Source organism: Caloenas nicobarica, chromosome 24 (assembly GCF_036013445.1).
Source record: "Caloenas nicobarica isolate bCalNic1 chromosome 24, bCalNic1.hap1, whole genome shotgun sequence".
Taxonomy (NCBI): domain Eukaryota; kingdom Metazoa; phylum Chordata; class Aves; order Columbiformes; family Columbidae; genus Caloenas; species Caloenas nicobarica.
The window spans coordinates 3,149,638-3,174,262 of NC_088268.1; the positions used below are offsets into that span (position 1 = coordinate 3,149,638).

Here is a 24,625-nt window from a genome sequence, read left to right on the forward strand (position 1 = left end):
TAGAGAGATTTATGTCTGGTCTCTGCAAAACTGTTGATGAGACTACGCACAACTTGAGCTTGGGCTGGTGCTGCTCCTTCCTGCACAACCAGGGATGATCTACTACTGCTTTACTATCCCCCCATTTCCATTTTTAGCCCCCTTTCTATTGTCCCTAACTAAATTCAGCTTCGTGCAATACTTAATACAAACTGCACAGGGTTTGCTGTGTAACTTAAGACCGTGCAGTGTTGTAAAGTGCCATTTAAAATTCATGTAGGGATGTCTAGAAATAGTTCAACGCATAGGAAGCCTGGTACATATGTGTATATTGCTTTTCCTTTTGCATTTCATCTTCAAGGCAGAATTTCTTGAATGCTTAATAATTTCTTTAAAGCTCTTTATTAGTAAATGTGTATGTATATATATTACTGCTACTGCTTGAGTAGTACCTGGAAAACAATTTTTAGAAATAATTACTCATTCTTCCAACTAAGTAGAACTTCTTTTTATATTTTGTTGTATAATTGCCTTAAGTAGGAGGCAAGTGAGTGGTATTTCTGATCAAAGGCCATAAATTGTGCCTGTGCAGATCTGTGGAATTTTTCCTCCTGCAGTTCAGAGCCCCAGGAAAGGTGATTGCTGCAGAGGTTTGTGGTGCATTATTCCTACTTGAGTGTTTAAGCACAGCTTTTAGAGTTTAGTTGTTTGGATTCCGGGAGGTAACAGACTGGAAGAAGGATTTTGATAAAAGGTTGTGTTTCTAAACCCATCAGTAGTAGCAATGGAACGGAAGAATTAATTCCGCTGCAGGATGATAGTCCAGAATGCAACAAGAGCTGATGATGGAAAATAATACTCAGGGTTTCATCTGTTTTGAGAAAACAAATGCTAAGAAATACAAGGTTTTCATTTTTTGTTTTCCCGTTTGCTTTTCCTTAGTCACCTTGCTGTAATTTCTCTACCACATTCAGACTCAGTAGTTAAATAGCATTGTTCAGTTTCAAAAGACAAATTATCAGAGAGTGGTTAAGTTTTCATACCAGCCTGTCCAAGTATGTTTAATTGTGACAATATTACGGTGATAATCACATGCACACGTAAAGCTGGCAGACCTCCGTTGCAAACCGCGCGTTAATTGTGACAAATCCTAATACAAAAGCGCCAGTCTGCTTGGCCAAAAATCAATTTCCTGCAGTAAGTCGGAGGTGAATCAATATGGTTGCCCAAGGTAATTGAATTAAGTCCATGTGTGCAGGCAAAGCGCCGTTGTCCGGAGGTGAAAGCGGGGTCTGAACGTCACCGCCGACTGGCATCGATTTACTTGGTCATTTTGGGAAAATCACTGGGAGGAGATTTAGCAACGGTGCCTCCTTTTGCTTGTGTGGAAAAATTAATGGTTTGGTAGCTGTGGAACTAATCGAAGGTGTAGAAAGGGCACACTGGCCGTAGCAGTTTGAACTACAAAATATGGTGTACTAGTGGTATACAGGAAAAAAAGTTGTGAGTCCTTAAAACAAGGTTAACTTGCACCTTAGCAGGTACTTAAAATATTTTATTAATTCCTAGGCAAAGAGCCTGGATGGCATTTGCATTCCAATGGGTTCAGCCAAGGCCCAGATGATACTTTAAATGTGTTCTCTATGGGTTTGGGGGTTTTTTGGAGCCTTTTTCCTGTGCAATAGGGCTTTGAATCCATAATAAATGCCTTTTTTGCCTGTGCTTTTTCTGTCGTCGCCGAGTGCTGCAGCAGACTGCCTGTCATCCGAATAACCTATTTTGAGCTTCAGTCACTTGTACCAATTTCTCAACTAATTTTAGGACAGACGACCACTGAGCTGTTCTAAAAACGTTGTTTGAACTTTAAATTAGAGGAACGCACACAAATGCAAAGACAAAACTTGCCCTACAAAATAGGCAACTCTTCTTGTAACCGTTAAGAAAAATGCATGTTGTATGTAGCGTTAATTGTTTTCAATTAGTTACATTTTAACATATTCAGTCAATTGGAATCATTAGTATATCTGTCATGCTTTTTATTTGAAGCTGAAAATGCTTGTGGTTCCTAAAGGTCCCAGACAGCCGTATTAGAGTAACCAAGTGGTTCAGAATTTACAGATGGGGAGCGAAAGCGCGTTGAGTCGGGGATGACAAGGAGGGAATTTGGGAGTCGCTCATCGCCGACCCCCATTCGCCAGACCCCCAAAACTCTCCCGTACGCAACAAAGGGTTTTCCCACCTTCTGCTTCTCTTTTAAGAAAGAAAAATTCAAGGGGAAGAATTTCCAGGTTAACAGGCTGTGGAGGCAACTTAACCTCATTTACCTGTTGACTTCATTTATCTTCTGGGTGTCACACGCTTCGTTAACAAACTCTTCGTCCGCTTGTCAGAACAAAAATAAAAGTTAGGACTAAAATGCAAAATGATGCGGTAATGCTATTTTGCTCTGAGTTATCAGGTCCTGTGATAGTGAAGTGGATACTGTTTCTGAAATAAATCTCTTATCGTTGACTGTGTTTCCATCTTGTGCATAAGGAGAAATTTTAAATTTTTTCCAAAGCTATTAAGAAAATACTGTCTTAAATATTTGCTTGCGAATTGTGAGAGAAACGTATTTTCTAGTCTCCAATATTACATCCCATTATTAATCCTATTTATTGTCTTGGATTGTAAAATAGGTAATACTTATATTTAATCCCCCGCCGGTGAAGTAATTTCTGATTTTGATCAGCTTTCTCAGGCCATCCCTCGCGGTTCCTCAGCCTTTATCGAGCGAGCGGAAAAAATTCGTCTCTTGTATCTGCGTTTGTGTTTCCTCACAATAGCTTCTGAAGAGCCGAACGCTTCTTATTTTTCCCCTCTCTGGAAACTGTGGCCGCGGCTCTTTTACCTGCTCCTCCTGGGTGGTTCTGGATGGCCCCCATAGGAGCTTGAAACATCATTTCAGAAAAATAATTATAAGCTGATGCACATAGATTGCCACAAATTAGCACGTTTCTGATGCGGTGACAGTAAACATTCCATTCAGCTGATGACTTCCTGCGCTGCCCCATTAACTTTTATGTAGTTTCCAAAAAGATCAGCTTTACATTTATTTAAACGATTAAAATAATGAACAAGTGAGGCTACTTTGGTCCCTTTTAGTAACCAGATTGAAAGATTATTCATCAAAACGGTTTTAAAGGACAAGTACTGCGAATTTGAACAGTAAATCTAGACAAGATTACTCAGCTGAAATGCGGTGAACTTAGATGGCTCATGTGGCTGAGTTTTTAGAAGCACTGATGTGATTGAACCCAAATCTTCCTGACAGTGGCACTCGAAGAGTCTGAACAAACCCAGTTCTTTTGAAAATTTCCTTCATTTATTTCATACTGACTTTGCATCCTGTCATTTTTTTTTTTTTTTTTTTCATGAGGGGTTCAACACGTTGCAAAGTGCTTGAGGAGCTCTTTTTTTTAATGATTAAAACGCCGGGTCCGCCCTATAGGTCCATCAGTAAAAATCCTCCACCCTCAACACGCCCCAGCACCCCCACCCGGGAGCTGCTTTGGTGGGAGTAGATGCTTTATTCTGTTGGTAAATTAATGCGGTTCTTAAAAATGTTTTATAATAATAAGTTTTGTAATAATACTAACTTTAGCACAATGTATATATATTTTTTTGAGGCAGCGAAACAGAGAAATAAACTTAACAGCAGAGTCAATGATATGTTATTTTATCAGCGCTGGGGAGCACTGGGGATCATCCTCCATAGGTGCTCCAGTGACTGGGTGCTCTTGCACTGCTTATATTCACATAATTATTACATATGCATTACAATTTTTGAAAATGTTGACATACAATACTAAGAAATCATTGATGATGTTAGTTATAATTGCTTAGTTTTGTACTTACAATACATCTATTAATTATTAGTTAAATATAAACTAAGCACTCTGCTTGTAAACAATGTATTAGTTAATCTTCTGTGTCCCTCTTGTCATGCAGAAGGATCTAAAACTTGAAAAATATCCCTTGGTTTTGCAGGTGGTCAGAAAGCATTGATCATGTCGATTGGTTAACAGTGGGCATGAGTTTTGTAACTCAGTCACAGCGTACATGGATTTGGCAGCTTCTCATCAGCAGAAGCCTCCCTTACAAACTAAATAATCAGGAAGAATCTTTGATTAAGATGCCTCTCAAGCGCCAGACTCATCCTCCCCTCCCCTGTTGCCGGCTTTGGGTCGGTTTTGCCTCTTTGCGGCTGGGTTGGCACGTGTCCCTCGAGTCCCCGGGGATCTCGGGATCGCTGCTGCCAGCGCTTGCAGCTCCCGGCTCGGGGCTGAGCCGCTGCGGGTACCGGGGACGGGACCGACGGCGCCGCCACCTCCCGCGACCCCATCCGGCCCCACACACCGAGCCGAACCGGCGTCTCCCACCCCCTCGGGCTCTTGGGTTCGGATTGATTTATTCTGCGCTCAGTCGGGAGCCACATCGCCGTGCGAGAAGCTGGGCTGGGGTCAGAGCACTTCTTAACTGCTGCGCTGGCTTTGTGTGAGTCTTTCACCTTTTCCAAATGCCGTTTTGATACAATGCAGGTTTAAAGTATTGATTTAGAAGCTGTTCCGGGCTCCGTCAGCTGCTGTTAGAGCAGCGGCACATCCAATGCAGTCGGTTCTTGCAGCAGATTTCCCAGCATGCGTAAAGCAGCTGACCCACCCTTTTATTTTTCTGCCTTAAAAATTGCTTTGTCAGATGAAAAGAGTTGGGAAGGCGTTTAGTCACGTTGTGTGTTTTAGATGCTGCTTTAATTAAATAGAGGCACATTGGGCTGCTGGCACTTTCTATTTTATTTAAAACTTGTTGTCCTTGCTGTGATGTGAACACCTGGCAGCGAGGTGATGCTGGGGGTGCTGGGTTATTTGCTGACAGCGGATCCCGTTGTCGCAGACGCATCTTGCTCGGATTTGCAGACCCATCTTATTAATTGCGATGCGGCGCTTTGTGCGGCGGATCTATTTGGTAGGATTGCTGAAGCCCTTGGGAGTTTCTTCTCCCACCGGGTGCGATCCATTCGGAGAATCCAGTTCTGTGCACGGGAGAGGATTTGTTGTGTCATTGCTTTTAAATGGAGAACGGGTGGAATAGAGAGGAGGGGACCATGAGAAGCAGGCGTTTCTCAGCCCGTTTGTAGTAGGAGAGATTGTTTTCTGAAGCTGTTGCTAAACATGATTGTGTGGAGATTTCTCCCAATTACAACGGGATTAAGTAAGGATTAATAGCTGCTGCTATTTGCTGTGTGCTTGTCAGTTCGTCCCCCGTTCGGACAGCCCGCTTTGGGCTTCTGAGCCCAGTTTCTGTCTGACATCCGAGTTGGAGGGATGGTGGATGCTGACGCGACAGCGTCTTGCTGAAATTAAAATGATGCCTAAATCTTAATGGACTTCCTTAACATTGAGATATTTAAAAATCAAAAAAACCGCAAAAGTTTTCCTCTCTCTTATTGGTAAATATAAGAAAATATCAATTACTGAGCCCATATTTTACTATGTCATTCACTTCCCTTGTGGCATTTGCAAAAAAATAACTATTTTCTCATTCTTGTGGCAACTTCTATAGAAGCTCCTTAACCAAGTTTATCTGTTCTGCTCTTTATTTTAAATTAACACAGATATCTGTGTTTTCTAGCAATGCTTTCATGACTGATTTACTTTGGGTGACCTCTTTTAGATGTTGCATCTGAGGCTTTGTCAATAACTGGGGGGTTTCACCACAGTGACAATCGTTACAGCGACCGAGCCGATCGCACTTCATGAATGATACTGTCTGCAAACTATTGTCCAAATAGGTCATGCTTATAAATAATAGATACTGCTGTAGTAAATACTAACAACTACCTAATAATCACAAAAATATAATAACATTGTTGGAACGGCAGAGTCCTGATGTGCACACAGGGATGAACGCTATGGATACTCTAAATTTGAGCACTCAAAAGTTCAAAACCTGAGAATGAATGTTTCCTTAGTAACGGTAATTTGCCCCTTTTTTTCCCATATATTAAGATAACCCTTTAATGATGTATGGTATTGTTCCCTAGTAACCTCACTCCTCCACTGCAGGGAAAGGAGTGTGCTCAAAATTTTGATTTATAGCAAAGAGAGGAAAAAAAATTAAATAGTTCAGTCCTTCAACTCTTTAACTGTGGGCTGTTCCTTATCTTCCTGCAATCCTCTGCCTTTTCACTATACATCTCAAGTTGTGCAGGTACCAGCCTTTCCCACCACCTGGCTGTTGGTGCCACAGTGACCCCGGGGGTTTGTTCATGCCCATGAGTTGCACACACACACGTTTGTGTGGTTGTGAGAGGGACCGCCTGTGCTCGCTCACAAAATATTCCGCTTTACAAGCCCCGGGATGCTCAGAGAATCCCCACGAGGTTCTGCTGTGTTGTCCCCAAGCTGCAGCCTTTGCTGCGACTGCACCAAGCGCAGCAGCAACGGGCGAGCGCAACTGCGTCCCGACTAGAGACGCGACATGGGCTGAGGCAGCAGGCGGCTCTGCTGCTTTCCCACCCTCCTAAATGGCTTCGGGAAGTTAATTTATTGACATCTTTCTCTCCCCCTTTATATATTGTGTAACTTGCAAAAAGTACTTGAGAAATCTCTCCCAGACCCTGAATCTGGTGCAGCGGTTCAGTTCCCCAACCGAATGGCTTTGGCAATGAGCTCCCCCCAGTTTGCATGTGTCACCCCCCCCCCAGTTTGCATGTGTCCCCCCCCCCAGTTTGCATGTGTCCCCTGCCCCCAGTTTGCATGTGTCCCCCCCCAGTTTGCATTCCCCCATTGAGTGTTCAAGGACCAGCGGGTCCGCCAGCCATCAGCTTTACTACCTTGTCTAATGCTTGTTCTCAAAGCACAGACTGATATGAAATAGGGCATGTCTCGATTGCTTTCGGTGGCTTTGGGGTGCTGAGCTTTCCGGGCAGCTGTTGTATGAGCAGGAAGAATGCAAAGGTGACAGAAAATGGCATTTCTGGCTCCATCTGAGGTGCCTGAACGTTGATTTGGGGTAACCAAGGGCTGGAAGCGTTTTGCCAAGGGCAGAAGGAACAAAACTCCTGTGTATCCTGGGCTCTGGTCCTGCTTGTTGGAGGGGTGGGAACACACTGGAATTTTCAGTCACTGTATCAGTTGTGCTGTTGTGCTTTAATACACAACTCACCTTTCAAACCAGAGTAACAGATGGAACTCGCATGTAACATGAGTTGATAAATTGAATTATTTTATGGCGTAACAGGCCGGCCCAACAAGCAGCTTTGAGGATATATAGATATAAATGTATCAGAGCACAGCTGCTTTTAGTGTAATCGAAAAGTAGAAATGCTAAAATCAGCTGTAGAGTTTTTAAACAGCTATTTAAGAATTCAGTTATTTCAACACTATTTTTAAAGGTTATAAAAGCCTCCCTTCCTGCTTCCGTAAGGTGTAATAACCTTTGAAATACATCCTGCATTTTAAATGCTGGGTTTGCTTTTTCCCAATCTGCATAGCCAGGCTTCTTTCTGCTTTCAGCTTGTACTCAAACATCTGTATTGATGTGCAGATCTATTGTTTCTAATCTGGTCAGCTGATCGATGAAGACCAGCATGTAATTAATTGTATGATATTGTACACAATGTCCCACTCTACGTTTATCCAGATAGATTTGGTATTTGTGAACTGGAGCTGCTTTCCTAAACAGTTTCAAGAGGATATAATGAGGGTGGTTTTGTTCTTCCCAGCCTCCCTATTTTTTTAGATGACAGTTTTAAAGGGAAACAATTTCAAAGAATATATATATATATATATTTTTTTAAGCTGGATCTCTTTTATATGCTTAATATTTTTTATATTTTGATATAACGGTCCAAAGTAAAGGAACTAATTGAAGATGCAGAGTTTGCTTACTATTTCATTCTGTTGTCTGTGGGATCAGTAGGAGAAATTAAAAGCCTATTTACATCCCGAGGACCACCCAGATTTCATTTGCAAAGGCGTCCGGCAGCGCTTTGCCCAGTTTCGCTCTGCGTAGGGACCTTGTGTTCTGTGGGTGATGGGACTCAAGGAAAAGTTGCATCTGCCTGACGTGTCCACTGTGATGTTCTACTTGTGCTGTTTTGGTTCTCGTGCAGATGGAGGGAACGAGGAGCCACCAGACCGAAGACAGGCAAGTGTAGACGCCCGTCAGAGCCGATCTGGGCAAGGTAAACCTGAGTGTTGTTCTGCCTCAGTGACTCGTTTCTCATTTGTTCACCTTTTTATATCAGTATTTTGTGTTTTTTCGTTAGACTTCGTGATCTTCTGGGGTTTTGTAACCATCGCTGTTATCCCCATAGCTACTAATAGTCACAAACCAAACTGTTTTTGTGTAGTGTGGAGTTTAGACTAAATCACGGCACAGCATGGATGTACCCATAGGTTTTCTGGCGTCTCTGTTTTGCAGACGGAGGGACGGCTGTTGGAGCTGTGGTGTAAGAAACCCTTAGCACAGCTCAACGGGCCGCTGGCACGTGGTGACTGGTTGCAAAGGGGAGAACCTGACTGGTTCCCAGTCACCAGGTTGTCCTTCCTCCAGGATAGAATCGCAGAATCATTTAGGTTGGAAAAGCCCCTCAAGATCATGGAGTCCAACCGTTCCCCAGCCCTGGCACTGCCCCGTGTCCTGAGAACCTCATGTCCGTCTGTCCAACCCCCCCAGGGATGGTGACTCCAGCACTGCCCTGGGCAGCCTGTTCCAATGCCCCACAGCCCTTTGGGGAAGAAATTGTTCCCCAGATCCAACCTCAACCTCCCCTGGCGCAACTTGAGGCCGTTTCCTCTGGTCCTGGCGCTTGTTCCTGGGGAGCAGAGCCCGACCCCCCCTGGCTCCAAGCTCCTTTCAGGCAGGTCAGAGATCAGAAGGTCTCCCCTCAGCTCCTGTTCTCCAGCTGAACCCCCAGCTCCCTCAGCCGCTCCCATCACACTTGTGCTCCAGCCCCTCACCAGCTCCGTTCCCTTCTCTCAACTCGCTCCAGCCCCTCAACATCCTTATGATGAGGGCCCAAAACTGAACACAGAGGAACCTGCGCCTTCCTGCAGCTCTACAGCCACTTGCCACATCTTTTGCTTTGTTTCGTTTCACCCTGCAAGAACAGGGCAAAAGATCCTTTGAAAAGAGTAGTAAAAATAGGGGTTTTATGACTTAAATAATGATTTTACAAACTCCTTTCTTGAATATCCATCACTCACAACAGACTTGGTGGGTAAAACCACCAGCGGAGCCATGCACGGGGGATTTCTGTCACCGACAGCAGCAGCTCTTAGATCTGCGCTGGCTTATGTGTCCTTTGAAGTAGCTTAAAGTTTTAAGCATTTCCACATTTGTGAGGGTCGGGAAAACGCTGGTGTTTTCACACAGCTCTTGAGACTAAGCAGCAGTTTTTGGAGACATGGCTCTAGTAGGTGCTGCGTGCGTTGACTTATTTTCTCTTTCAGATTGCAGCGATAATTTTCCTTTCATTTAGGCTCAAGTCTGTTGTTGCCATGGTGTCCTAATGACTTATTATGGAGACATTTTCTCCAGAGCATTGTTCTTTTTTGGCAGTATTCCAGGCAAAATTACTGCGAGTGATTGAAGCCTGGGATCGGAATTAGGGGGATCGGAATTTAGAGTTAAAACCCTGTGAAACATCGACAGCTGAAACGGCTCTGTTAACTTGGGACATTTTTATTATTACTTTATTTTTAAAATTATTTTAAATTTTCTTATTTTAAAATAGAAGTGTTAAAACAAAGTTAGGAAGGAATGAGGGAATTTCTAACTGCACGCACCCCACGATAGCTTGCGCACAAGTAGCACTTCTGTGCCTGGAGCACACAGAATGAATGGCGCTTTTTTTCCAGGCGCCGTTCGCTCAGATAAAGTTGCTGTTGTGCCGTTTTCTGGAGGCCGGGCCTTGCCCGTGTTCGTGCCGATGGTCCCTGCGATGTTCTGTCATTCCCTTGGGCTTTGTCGCTGCTTTGGGGTCACCAGAGGCAGCGGCTCCGATGCGGGACCCAGACACTCATTTCTCCCAGGTTACGTACGGTTCAGCCTATTTATTCAGCATCTCAGCTGCTGTGGAAAAGTACCAGTTTTGGGCTGAGGACATGGGCTTTCTTTTTCCAAATATTTACTTGCCAAAGAATGGCCAACCTCTGTCTTTTTGCCTCAATGAGTACGACTCTAGGAATTGCAGCCGCTATTACAGCAAGGAGGGGGAAACGGGTAAAAAAAATACTTCCAACTTTTGGAAACGAGCTTCTGCGCTAAATATTTCCATTTGTATCAATGGATGCAGCCATAGACACAGGCTTTCTACAGTGTGGGAGAAGTCTCTTTGCCCATCCAAGTGTCATTTTTAACTTTGCCCCATTCTCTAGTTGTCTGCACATGTTAACACGTCTTTTTCATAATGGTGGTTTAAGGGGGTTTATTACGCCTAGATAAACCAGCCAACTGAAACGGGGCAGTCGCCTTATTCGTGTTTAAACTTCTGTGTTGCCGTGTGTGATGCCCAGATATTACAGCTGTCTGTAAAGCTGTTTTATCTTGGAAAACTTCAACAAATACTTGATTAGTTCAAATATGCACTTTGCAGGACCATTTTATTTAAATAGATGTTACAGACGAACTGTCAAAGTTCCAGTTCAGCCGCGAATGATCCCGAGTTTGAGGATTTGATAAACCCGATATTCTTTCTGACTGAAACAAATTGAAGACTTTTTCAATCACCTTGTTTCTGTGTTTGTTTGGCAAGGATGAGAGAACGTTCTGTGGACCGACAATAGCACATTGTAGTAGTTTGCGAGTTCACTGGTTTTGTTGCAAAGTGAATTTTAAGAGGGAAAAACACTTCTGAAAACTTTTCAAGGGTATAATTACTTTTATTTCTATATAAGATACTGCCCTCAGTTGCCATCCCTCAGCTCGTGTCAAGTAAGCTATATATGGAGCCAATAATTACAGCTGGAAGAAGTCGATTTTTTTGGTTTTTGCTACATTAGCACCATGCCAGCAAATTATGGCCTCCCGGAAAAATTCTGCCCAACTGCACTAACAAAACCACTTGCTAGAGCACACAGAAGTAAAAAAAAAAATAAAAGAATCATCTCTGTAAGGATTAGGCTTTGAATATGTCTTCAGTAAACTACTGTGAATGTGTTCGGTAAAGAAGAGAGTAAAAGTCATATTTTGAACTGCCAAAAATAGTGTGTGTGTAAAGCGTGTTAGCGGTTGTTCTGGTTTCTTGTAGATGATGATACAAAACTGCTGAGAGATGTTCCGGAACGTTGGCATCAGGAATATGTGGATTTTAGCCACGGGTGATCCAACCTCTTAGTACAGTTCAGGAGCTTGTCCAAGATTTTTGACAGTTATCTCAGTAGGGGTTTTTCCTCTGATCATAAAGTGTGTCGGGCTGTTCGCATTGTCCTTTGGCTATTTGAACGGAGTTAGTCCATCATCTCCTCTGGAGAACCGCAGATTTGAGGCATTTACCCTCTTTTCTCCCCACTTTTACCTGCCTGCCCTTCCGTTTAGCAGTTGCATTTTCTCTTTTAAACATATTTTCGCAGGCCATTGAGACCCACACATGGAAATCAAATAATAAATATCTTTATGGAGGAAAAACGTTAGGCACTAAGAGCTAACTTCAAGGTGTGGCACAGGCGTAATATTATGTTATCTGTAGTGACATCTTAATGTTAACAGTTTTAAGTTGGTTTTGCAGATGAATTTTAGTGATCTGTGGTACAGACTTGAGGTGGAGCAGCAAATGTTCTTGACCAGAGGTTTCCACATTCTGCAGCCGACAGGAGGAACCTTCTCGCTCCCAACTCCTGCTGATCTGGAGCATCATTTGTCATTAATATTTATTGCAATAATTAGCAGTATGGGCCTTTATTGTTCCGTCTCCTCTTGTTGTCCTGTTATTTGGTGTCTCCCGTGTGGATCTGCAGGGAGGTGACCCCCGCACGGGCTTTGTGCAGCTCTGGGTGCGTTTGTTAGGGGAGAGATGGAGATGGTGGCTGTTTTCAGGGGCCTTTTTATTCTATTTTGGGTTTTTTATTTAGGTTAAAGGTCTTCCTGTTGAAATGTAATTCCATCTAGAAGTTTTCTTAGAAATACACAATCCAAACGTGCGAAAAAGGATAATTGCTTTGTCTGAATTACATTTAAAACTGGTGACTCGAAGGTTCTGAAAATCAAAAAAAAAAATAGGAATAACAACTTCGTGGTTGTACTGTTCATAATCTAAAGAGGTGTCTACCCTGAGATGATGTTCCAGAAATGTAATTTTGTCAAGCGAAGCGCCGAGACTGCGCACGGTGAGCAGGAGAACGTCCCTGCGGCGAGTGGCTCTGCGGCCGCGCCGGGAATGGTAAAATCACGAGGTTCCCTTGGATCCTAACCCGCTCCTTTTGATTCTTCTCTCCCCGCCAGGCACCTCCACAGAGAACGACTGTGCTTTTGAACCAGACTACGCAATTCCGCCACTCCCAGTGACCGAAGGTATGCAGCACATTCGGATTATGGAGGGCATGTCCCGCTCCCTTCCATCCTCCCCCTTACTCACACATCAGTCTATCAGTGTTCGGCTCCAACCTGTGAAGAAGTTAACTGGTAAGGACTTTAAATAAAGTTCAGTGGGGCTTTTAAGGTCCGTTGGTGCAAAAATCTGTAAGAAAACGCTTTGAACGAGCTTCTGTATACGAGTCACCGTTTGTTTATTATAGCAGCTACTTTAGGCAAAACCAGGAACGGATTGGATTTCACGCGGACAGAGAAATCTTTCTGTTCTGAAAAGGATCTCTCTGTTTTGCAAATATTCTCTAGTTTTCGGAGGAATTTCGAGCAGAGTGTGTTTCAGTTCCACTTTGTATTGTGGTTTCTGCACAGTGGAAGTGTTACAGTAATTTTGAAGAACTTTACGCTAAAATTTTGAATGCCGAGAGAATACGTCAGGAAAAATTACAAACTTATACAGCAAACTGATTTGTTTTTTTTCACAGTTCATGCATATTTTTAAACTGTCTTGTTTATCTACTGGGATTGTGGTCTGAACACCTAGGGACTTTAAAGTAGTTGGGTTTTCAAAAGCACTTGGAGTCTAACATTTAAAAGCCTGACGTCGTATTTCTACTGGTAACAGTTTTGAGAAACTTGCTTCATGCCTCAAATCTGACGTCTCTCCGTGCCCATCTTTAAAAATGATGAGTCGTGTTCGTACTGAGAATAACTTTCAAAAAGAATTTTTACTTGCTGTAAACCACTCTGATACACTTTGTACCTTTTGTTTTCCCTGCCCTCTGGTGAAAGGAGAAATTGAAAAGGAGAGGAGGGAGAAATTCCTGAATCGCGACAGAGTCCCTTTGCAGGATCCCGTGGTGGTCTGAGCCCCTTTGGTCGCAGCGAAGCTCAAGAGGTGCCAGAGAATCAGGCAGATAAAGAAAGAAAAGGACATGAAAATAGTTGAAAAGTTTCAGTGCCTTACTCAGCCGTCTTCAGCCCGAGTTTCCCGTCACTAAGAACTTCTAAAGCGTGGCTGAAGTTCTGCCTTAAAGTGTGAAAACCTAGACCAGCTTTTTAGTGGAAATGAGAACAGCTGTGTAGTTCAGAGCCCGGTTCTTCAGGAGGGCTCATGATGTGACACTTGAAGGGATTTGGGGGGTTTTGTGGGTTTTTTCAAACGCTTTCCTCCTTCAAAGTGTCCTTCAGTTTGCAGTGGTGAGCCAGGACTGTGCAGCTGGACGTTCAGACCTCCTGTCTGTTTGTCCGTCAGCATTTCCTTCACTTCTGTAGAACGACACATTGCGCTTTACCAGGGTAGCTGCTGAAACAAGCTTCATTTTTAAAAGCTTGGGTTTGGCTTTTGGAATCGCAAAATTCAGTAGCGGATTGCAAAAGCTGCTTCAAAATGCAATCCATTTCAGCTTAGCGTCTTTAAAACCTTGTTCGTTTTTATTCTAGCTATCAGTGCTTCCCTCCAGTATGAATCCACGGCTTGCGGCGCTTCGCTGGCTGGGGATTCGGTGTGTTCTTGAGATGAACTTCCAGTTTCCCTGTCGCACAGTAATGGGTGGGTGGGGAATCCACAACCTTCCTGCCACGAAAAGCACAGGTTGGGAAAAAAGACAAAAATACATCAAGGCTATTTTTGCCTCTCACAGCATGTCTGTACTTGTTTAATTTATTGTGTAATGCAGAGCCAGCTCGATCCTGCTTTTCCTGAGTGTTCTCCCATGATCCTCATGCTCATCCAGTTTCTTCTTCCTTCTATTATATTTTTGAGTTACTTGCTGGGACTTTCTCCTTTGTTTTGTGTGGCTTTCTTCATAGAGGCCGGTAATAGTAGCCACATCCATAGACCTTTTTCCAGTTAGGAAAGGATCGAAAGCATCATATTTTACTAATAGTTTAGGCCTTTGTAGTATCTTTGTCTGATTCATTACCCTTCCATCCCCTTCTCTTGACTATAATAATCCTTTGTGTTTATATGCTCTCCTGTAGCTCTGACTAACATTATATTCGTGTATCTACTTGAACACTTCGTTACTCTTCTCTGAAACATTAGCGAAGGGTTTGAGCTGTACCCCATGGAAAGGGCAATTTTTCTTCTACCACCACAGCTCCATTTCTCTGACACCTTCCAGCTTACTCAGTAGATCTGCTGACTTCTTGCCGGTCAAAAGACAAAAACCTCCTCCCACTTCTCAAAACCACAAGTCAGCCCAGTAGATTAAGCTCCCTGGATTCGTGATTGTCTTTTTCTGGGTGGAAACAGGTCAAACTCTGTTTAGCTCCGAACTCCGAAGGCTTGTGTTGGGTTTGGCTGTTTGGAGTGTCCTCCTAGTTCATCCAAAAACCCGATGTTGGAATCTCAGCAGTGGCTTTTGCAGGTAGGAAATCAGAGAAAGGGACGGTGATTCGGACAAACTTCAGGGGTTTGGGCAACTGTTATTACACAAAACTAAGCGAAGAAGCGTGTAGGCTCCTGGTTTTGTTTGGAGGTTCATTTTGGGGCCACACACAAGAATCTGTTGGAAGTTGATTGGGAAGATGACAACGTGTCTTGTACTTGCACACTTCTCCATCTGTTTGAAATATCCCGTTCCGAATTCGATGGTTCTACGATTCTGTGACTGGAGCCAGTGCAGTATCGCATGAAAACACCTGAAAACACCTGAAAATACCTGAAAACACCTGCTCGTGTTGTGCGTGTATGTGACTCGATGACTCCAGTGGAGCTCCTGATCCACTCAGGATTCCAAGTGTGTTTCGGTGTGTTGGTGGATTAGCATGATTTTTGAAATTATTAGTTTAATTTACTGTTGATATTGTAAAGGCAAGGTGTGTGTTTTACATCCTCCTGCTGTCATTATAGGAATTTGTTTGCTTTCATTTAGGTAACCTGTAAAGGAACTGGGAAAGTAATGCTTTCCGCTCTTTGGTATTCATAGTGTTCAGCACATTTCTTCAACTGCTCCTTATCATCCGTCTCATTTATTGCTAATCTGAGAGATTTCAAAAGCAGAAAAATCCCTCAGCAGCAGAAATGTTGAATGACTGACCATTTACTATATCAGCAAATAAAAAGACTTATTTTTTTTTTCTGGTGGACATCAACTGGCAGTTTGTAAAGGCCTTTCTCATTTTTATTCCTTAGTAAACCAGCATGATCAGTAAAATAAAGAAAATTCAGACTTAATATTAGGTTCATGAAGACAAGTTTATGACCTCGTGCTATATTTTGATGTGTTTCTCTGCAATTCCACTCAATATCCCCTCGATTTTAGAGAAGCCTTATCAGTGCATACTCAAAATCTGGTAGAATCGATAAGCAACTTTGTGCAAAAAAATGTTCGTGTGACCGTGGAGCTTCCAGATAAAAAGTCTCGCGGTGGGTTCCTCTCCTGCTTTGTCCCTGTGCCGTTGTTAATCCCGGACAAAACCAGCAGCGATTCCTTTGGAAAGGGGACGAGGGCGATTCTGGGAACCGGCAGCGCTACAAAGAGAGGCTTTTGTCCCTCTGACAGTCGCCACATGGGTTTTTCAAAGCGACCTTCAGAGCAGAGAAAATTGTTGAGAAATTATCCAGTTGTAGGGGCTTTTTCATGCTGATTGCTCCTCGCATACATTTGCGTGCGACTGACCCATTCACGCCATCATTTCCACATCTGCGGAATAGCGGAATGGTACCATTTGCTGCATGAAACACTTGGTTGTCTCATATATATATATATATATAATATATATTTTTTTTTTTTTACAAAAGATTTAATTCTTAAGATGGTTTTCAACAAAATGTGACTGTACCAGCTACGGGATTTATACTTTCTGCAGTTCTTCTGAGAGATGAAAATTGAAATATAAAAGACATTTTAGGCTCTTCATGCGATGATTTGCTCACGTTCGAGGGCTGAAGGATCTGGAGTCACTCTGGATCTGCATGTTCCAGTGTAACTGAGTATTTTTGTCAGCTCTGATGGGAAGGGGAAGGCAACTACTGAGATGTGGTCCCTTTTCATGAGCATCAGAGGGTGTCACATTAATTTAGGGTTTAACTTCGCCCTTTAAAAAGAAAAAATAAACCTGTACGGTGCAGAGAAACTCCCCCAGTAGAAGCTGCGATGCTATCTATTTATTCACCTGTTTATAATATAATTTTTAAAAGTTTTTAACCTGGCTGGTCTGTAAACGAGTCAGCTTTTCATCCCCAGAACCATTAAAATGTCCACTTTTGGTAAAAAGCCACAGGGATACGTTACGTTACATGGTGCATTAAGTTTCTTTCCAGAGGGACTGAGGTCACTTGTGTTGATACCGGGGTTTTCTGGGAGCGGAGACTTGGCCGGAATCAGAGGCTGATAAATATTCAGTATGTGGTGATTTTCACCCTGAATAGTCTGGTGATTGAGAAAAACTGAGGTCACTGCGAAGGGCGAAGTGAAGTAACCGTAAGTAACGGGCTCTGCAAACTATTGTTGAACAGCGGCTAAGAACATATTTTAGATCGCTGTGTTCAAACCTCGCTTTATGCTGATTAATATTTTTTTTTAATAACAACAGTGGCATTTTTAGCAAGTGCAATGTGAAAAATAAGGAAAAAACCCTCCTACCAGCCCAGGATAAGTATGTACAAGACACCATTTTGATTGTTGTCCGGAATAAAATTAGCACTTAATAGTTGCCATGCGTACTGCGCAAAGAGAGCAGCGGTTTTCAAAACCATTGGGTCAGATATTCTGCTGTCCATCCAAAGTGTATCACTGATGACTCAAAGCCGTGGCCGCAATGGAAATAATGCCATTCCGTCATACTCCTCCGTTCAGGAACGCATCGTTTTTCAGGAGGGTGCTTATGGAGATGAATGTATCTAAGTGCTTTCCTGAATCGATGCCAAAAACAGTGCCCGGCGTTTTGTATTAGGTTAAAATATGAGATATCGGGCTGAAAGACTCAGCTTTTATTCCATCACTGTGCAACCCAAAGGGTTTGCACAAAGCCCAGCGCTGACTCCTCCTCAGGAAAGATGTTCCATTTACATACTGTACATTTATATGCGCGCGGATAATTTTATTCATCACCATACTTGGCCATCTCTATTTTTTTCTGTCGAATGCCAGATTGCGAGCTTTAGGATCCTTTCAGAAAGAGGAGGCGAGAATATTATCAGGGAAATGAAGTTTTCCTGAAAGTGGCCTGGATGTTTAGGTTTGGATTCTCAAAGGCTTCGTTCCTCCTCTTTCCAGCATGAATTAGATGCTTCGTTATCTTTGAAGACGTGGACCTGAGGAATCGGTTTCATTGCGGATCCTCCGCTTTGGGAACATCCCTCCCTTGCGCTTTGGGAGTGGGGGAGTTTTCCCTAAGGGTAAAATTCACAGAAACGAGGAGGAATGTTCCTGGGTGCGCCCAGGCAGTTAACAGCATCCTCTTTTCTAAAGAAAACGTGACTTTTAACTAGATCCTTCAAAGATGGTGAGAGCAGCGCTGAGCAGGATGGACACTCGCTCTTCCCACCGTTGTCGATGTCCTTGAGGTCCAGGCGGGCTGGGGACACCCGCGGGCACTGTCCCCTGTGCCACCAGCACCCGTGTCATTTGTAGCGCTGCAAAATGGGAGATCTGGGTGGTGTTGTCACCCAATCCCTCTGCGTCCTCCTTGGGAATAGCCAGAAGGATCGTTTTTTTTCTTCCTTCTGCGTATCTTTAGCAAATGGTTGAATATTCGTGATGCTAATTGTAATTGCGGGACGACGGCCGAGATCTCTCTACTTGAAAACTCTCCTTCTTGTTTCTTGTTTAATGGTGACAGGCTCAGATTAATAATTGCAGCCCTCTGGGACCACTTCTTCTCCCAAAACTAATGCACTATCTCAGCCGGTGTGAATGTGGGAGATGATGAGGCAGCTGCTTTAGGTGTGTGAGTGTTGGGGAGAACCTGGCCAGGGTGTGTTTGTGCAAATAAAATAGGGCGATAAACGGGAAGGATTTGTGAAAGTTTAAACTTTGGTTGCTGAGAAGTGAGGTCAGAACTACAGGTGTCGTGTCGGCTTTTGGTGAAATAGAGATAGCTGAAATAGAAATAGATTGACTCTTTGAGCACGTGTATTAAGTGAAAAGCATCTGATGACCACGCAAAATAATGGGTTTTCTTCCCTTCTGTGTTAGCTCGGAATATAAACCTCGTTCTTGTTGTGGTTCTGGGTACGAGGGGGCTGTGACTTAATCCGGAGGTGCTTCGGGGGCCCTGCCAGCCTCTGCTTTCCGGGTGAATTTGGGGCAGTTTCCCTGTTTTCTCTGGGTGGTGGCTCTGCCGCTCAGGCTCTCAGCCACCTGATGGTGCTGCAGTTTGGTTCATCTCGGCTCGTTCCGTCCAGACGGAGCCGCTCACCTGCGCGGAGCCGCGGGTCTGGCTGGTACCCTCGGTTTTCACAGCTGGGGTCGTCGTTAGCATCCTATTGTTTTCCTTACTTAATAATTCCAATGATTTCAATGTCAATTCTTTGAAGCCGCTGCAAAATCACGTTGTTTCATTGCGTTTTTGTACAACGCAAACGCGTCTTGGGATAGATGCGGTCGTGCATGTGGCGATTTCTGCCGACTGCTTCAGTCCGAACAATGAAACCTGTACCCAGAGAAGGGGATGCTGCAGCTTTAAAGCATCCAAGGGCTCGCAGCCTTTTAGTATAAATTGTTCCCGGAATCCATGTCACAACTCCTTATATGGTGCTGCTTTTTTTCTCTCCGTTGCCATGACAACAGCAGCACTGCACCATTCATCAGCTCTGGTCTTGGGCTGCATTGCGAGCCCTTCGCCTTACTCCGAAATGCTCAGGAGAGCATCACCGAACCATTCACCCTGGTGTACTGCGCCATTATTTACCTCTTCTTTCAGCACTTTGCTCTAACAAAAGAGCAAATTAAACCGCGCTGTAGAAAAGAAACTATAAAAATACTTCATTTTCCCCCCAAGGGAGGTGTATAGTCTACATTCGCTGCCGCGTTCCGGAAGGGAAAAGCTCTTTAATGCCGAGAGACGTAACGAAGAGAGCGAGCTCGGTGTCTGTAATTCTGCAATCACCTCCCAGCACGCTCCCCGGGGCTGCGGGAGTGATGCTGCTCGGGGGCAGTAGGTACCGCTGGGAGATGCTGGTTGTGCTTTGGGAGCCGAGCTTGACATCAGCAGCGGGAGGTGTCACCTGTAACATCATCCTGACGTGCTGAGATGGACCTGGAGCAGCATCTTTGCTCAAGTGCCGCTCGCAGGGCATCGGTCCCCAGGAATTAAGAGCCTTGCTGGCTCCTCCTGCGCGATCGCACGCTCTCGGCTGCTGGGGAGGAAAAATAAAACAAAGCTCTGTGAGTATTCGGACAATTTGTCTTGCATGGGCTTTGATTTAAATGGTGTCGAAGGCGTTCCTTGGCCTCCCTTAAGTCTGCAGAAAATCACTGGAGAATAAGGGATTCTGATGCTCGTGTTTTACAGGGAAGCCATTAGAATGGTTTGAGTGTCGGGAAGGGTTGTGCTGCCGGGGTTATTTTTCCTTTGGTTGTTGTTGCGATACTTTTACATAATCTGAGTTTGCCACCTGTGCAGGATTTCACAGACAAAATGTGAAATGAATGAGCAATGCGAAATGCCACTTTTCAGCATTGCTACAACATAAAAGAACTACTGAGGGCTGCATTGAAAAATTCTATAGATATCGAGAGTGTTTTGCTTTTAAATTTTGAGAACAATGAGATTGAGAAGAGGTTTTTCTTCTGTATTGCAAAATGCCCAAAGATTAGATTTGAGGGGGTTATAAAATCGCTGTGTGCTGGGAGAGACATGTTTGCTTCTCACTAAAAGAGTGTGATTTTTAATTTGATAGTACTAGGAAACATACAAGGTATAATAGGAGGAGAAGCTATTCAAGTGCCCTGTGCTCATGTTGCACCTGATTTTTGAGGGGTGTTGTGCCTAGAATTGGTGTCGGGATGGACTTTCGTCCTTTTTAGGGCTTTTTTATATCGTACCGTTGCAGTACGCTCACATTTCATTCCATCGCTTGCTTTAACTGTCATCCTGTCAGCACGACATTGATCTGAAATTCATGTTTTTCATGTGGGAGTGAGGCTGGGTCGGAGGCCCACTCCTGCATTTCTGAACTGCACAGCGATGACAAGGACTCGAGTTATCTGTGAAGCGCCACGACATTTGGGGGATTTTCAAGATGCACAATGTATTTTTCCTGGGCATAATTAATTTTCCATTTAATTTTCCCTGATGCGTTGCAATCTGTGGCTATCCAGAGGTTTAACAAGTAGAAAGCTGCTGGAGAAGGAGGATCCTCTTCCATTTACAAAGATGTATGGTGAATATATATATTTTTTCCCTGTTGTGTCAGTTCTTACTATTAATTTTGGAGTAACTTCATCCATTATTTTTGGACTTGTTTTGACAGGAGTACAGTTAAATGGGAACCAACTGGGCTTGCAGAAATAAAACAGGAGGATGAACGTGTCTCTGTGCCGTCCCACATGTGGACATTGATCTTGGTTTAAACAAACAACTCTTGAGGTGAAATTGGTACATTTCCCGCTTAATTTTTTGGGGGACTCCAAAGCTGTCCGTGAAATTTATATAGATAAATAGTCTGTCCCTTGGTAGCTTTTTGTATGAAACCAAATCCTGTGTTGAGGGCTTTTCTTTTGTTGGAGACCTGTAAACTTGCCGCGTTTCCGCGTTAATTTAAGGGCAGTTCGGATGCAACTTTTATTTTTTAAATGGAGGGAAAGAAGAAACTGGCTTTTGAAGGTCACTAGCCAATTTTAACACGGATTTTCCCAACAAGATTATGCCTATTCTGCCCTGTTTAGACACTCCACTGCCTTCCATATTGGCACAGCAGAAATTTAACAGAGAGGTGCAGAAAATCCCACGTGCTTTCCCTTGGTGTTTGTGGGGGATTGCCTGCTGGGCCTGCACAACCTTACAATTTGCTTTTCCCCAGGATTTTATTTTTTGCGTGGAGGCTGTTGAACTGCTCAGACTTGCCGAGGATGGGGCTGAGCGTGTCATCGCAGGGAAAAGGTGCTAAGAGCTTTTCATTTCAGATGCTTAAACAAATCGAGAACCCCAAAGGTTCGTGTTTGGTGCAGAAAACTTTAAAAAGGCGAACGAAATAGGGCCGAACCTCCGTGGCTTTGCAGAAACTCAGAGCTAGAAGTCTGTCCTTATTTCACACCGGTGCTGCACAAAATGGAGCATCTGTCACGATTGCACTTGTGGCGTGTGAGAATTTGAATTTTTAGGCGTAGCGAAGAGGTTCCTGTAGCAGGAGAAGGTGGTGTGGGAAGCCTCCTGTGGAGTTAAATCGGGGCATCGCTCTTCCCTTCGCCACGACGTTCCTGGAGCACGTTCTGGGGCCTTCCCGGGGTACCCGCTTGGGGAAGCAGCCCCATCTCCGCATGGGCTGCGTGTTCGAGAAGAAAAAGCTCTCGCCTCCTCCGAGGCTGCTTGTTTTCTAGTCCTTTCCTACCTCTGTAACGAGACAACCTGTTTTGGAAACTCATTCCTCTGGCCTGCGTGGTCACGCTGGGTTTTGGGTTGGATTTCTCATCCGAAGACCGACCGTTGCTTTTGCAAAAGTTCATTTCGGATGCGATCTGCACCCGCTTGTCTCTAATCATGTATATGAAGCTTTGATCGTTACTATCGTGAAGTTTGGAGCGATGCCGCTTATTAGAAGTTCCCGCAGCACAGCGTTCTGATGGGGTCACGTATTGCAGAGCTGCCTGTTGGTTTTGGTCACAGCCCCCTGAGCGGGACGTCGGGCACGGGGATGCTCAGGAGCACCGTGCTGACACTCGCTGCCGTTGTCCCTGCTCAGCGGTGACGGCCCTCGAGCGCTGCGCGGTTCCGTTCCTGGATATATGGCTGATTGAACCGTGTGCGGACGATTTGGAGCTGGATCAAGGATGTCTCTGGCCCAGCGCTGAAGCTCAGTTCCCACACATCTCCATGCCTTCTGGTGCCGGAAACCTTCACCACTGCTTCTTGCACCTGAAAATATCCAATAATATAATCCGGCTTTCTTTTCATTACCTAGATCTGATTCTTGATTTATTTCTGAGTACATATTGTGCGTATACATTTCCGAATGAGCTGCTTTCTTATTCCAGCATCAGCTTTTTAAATAGTGGCAACAATACCCCTCTCAGTACCTGGTTTGTTGAACTACAGCTGACAGGCCTGAGGTTTTGACTCCGCATGTGGAGATCGACGTTTTTTTTCTGTCGACAAGGGAGAAACATCCTGTGGCTAAATGAGACGAGAAAATAAATTAACGCAAAGTGTTTCGAAACGGTCCCTTGACTGAAGAAAAAGAATAGTCCTCGCTTCCGATATTTATTTGGTTGAGTACCTTTGTATTTGTTAAACCAGACGCGTAGGGTCGTGCCGTGTGCCGTGTTGTGCCCGAATGTCACTTGTGTCACAGGATCTGGGCCGTGTCCGTCACCATCGGAACTTGGTTGGGGCTGGTGGTGGCTCTTCCTTGGGACCTTGTCCCACGCGGACCCCGAGATGTGTGACCATCGCGGGCACCCCTGGGCTGCGATGGAAATGCCAAAGTTCCACCAGGGATTTGGAAACGGTTCCTCTTGGCTTGTCCGGCAGCAACTGCAGATCACGTCGAGCCCGGTGCCTCGCCGCGTGCTGCTTCAGGTCTTGATCATTCTTCAGGATTACATTAGAAAAGATGCTTTTGGAATCGTGTTCCCGAACCAGCCCGGTTCCGTAGGCAAGAGCCATGGCAATGGGAAAGGAAAGGTTGCTGAAAATTTCCTGGAAGCTTTTCTATTTTCTTGTGTTTTGTACAAGTGCAACGAGCCATGTGGGTCTGTACCTGCTGCTCGTGCTGCTCTGCAAAATAGATTCTTGCTGCCCACTTAATCTGAGGGCAGGTTGCATAAGGGGATGAGAATTAATAACTCCCCATCGTCTTCTAGTAAAGGAACCGCCGCTCCATAACATATGGGCTTAGTTTTGTCTTGTACCATATTGTTAAAAGTTTCTATTTGGACAGAAGGCGTTTTTGCATGTATAAATACATTGTTGTGCTGAAGCGTTCTTTCTGATTGCCAAATACCCAGCGCTGCTATGCAATAACCATCGAAACATCGCATCTGTGATTTGTTTATACACACAAGATTAAATATCAAAATAGTACTTAGTATAGAGCATTGTGGTTTATTTCAGAAATCATTGGGTTCGCACTGTAAATATTTCATAATCACACAGTTCTAACATAGTTTCATGTCAAGTTTGTTCTAAAGCTCTAGTGCCCTTCGTTTTACAGTGTCAGATACCATAAAATTTAAGCAGAGGAAAAGTGGTGGGCAGCTTTTGGAACTCCGGATTGGCAGATGTTAATTTAAACCTAGCGTTGTTCTCTCCCAGTGTTTTAAAATTTCACCTCTTCAGAAAACAAGACCCGTTTATGTACCTTTGTGTTCAGCGGGATTTGTTTGAGTATCACGTTAGCTTGTGCAGAGGTGAAAGATCTGGTCTTGCTCTTCTACATTTTTCTGGTTTTGCCTGTTTCATTCTTTTACAGTTTTCCTGTGATTTTTCTCTGTGAACATAACACGAGTTTTTGTGCACAGATTCCTGTCCACCCTGTTTCTTTAGGAAGCAAGACTTACTCTTTTCTTTCTTTTCCATGGTAGAGTCTTTCAGATCAAGATCTATTTAGACTATTTGGTGGTTCAAGTTCTTTGTGGATCGTTTTCTTATTAGAATGTCCAGTTTTCTATTTAACGAGTATATGACTACAGAGAATGATTTCTGAGCGAATTGAAACAGCCCCTTAAACTTTGGCTTTTGTCAAAGGTTTGCGTCTTCATTTCATGAGAAAAAAGACTCAACAACGAAGCAGTTTGTGTTCTGTGGTTCTTCCTGGGCACGCTCGGAATTTCTAGAAACACTTTGAACAGGTGAATAAGCTTCTCTGGCACTTAATTCATGTTACTGTTGCTCTTACGAATGATGTAAATCTAGAGGAGCTACACCCAAAATACACTAAATCCAACCTCTGACCAAGCTGAGCTTC

The 24,625-nt window shown here is 44.0% G+C and overlaps 1 protein-coding gene across 4 annotated transcripts in view; it reads left to right on the forward strand.

Annotated features, from left to right (window-relative positions):
- The window catches only part of TANC2 (tetratricopeptide repeat, ankyrin repeat and coiled-coil containing 2), a 184,359-nt gene that overhangs the window by 55,613 nt on the left and 104,121 nt on the right, over window positions 1-24,625 (forward strand). For 3 of the 4 annotated variants that reach the window (XM_065651122.1, XM_065651123.1, XM_065651125.1), the window contains 2 exons: window positions 8,135-8,206; window positions 12,466-12,645. In XM_065651122.1, the coding sequence (XP_065507194.1) occupies window positions 8,135-8,206; window positions 12,466-12,645 (252 nt within the window). The remainder of the gene's footprint in view (window positions 1-8,134; window positions 8,207-12,465; window positions 12,646-24,625) is intronic. The other variant, XM_065651124.1, reaches the window with a different exon arrangement.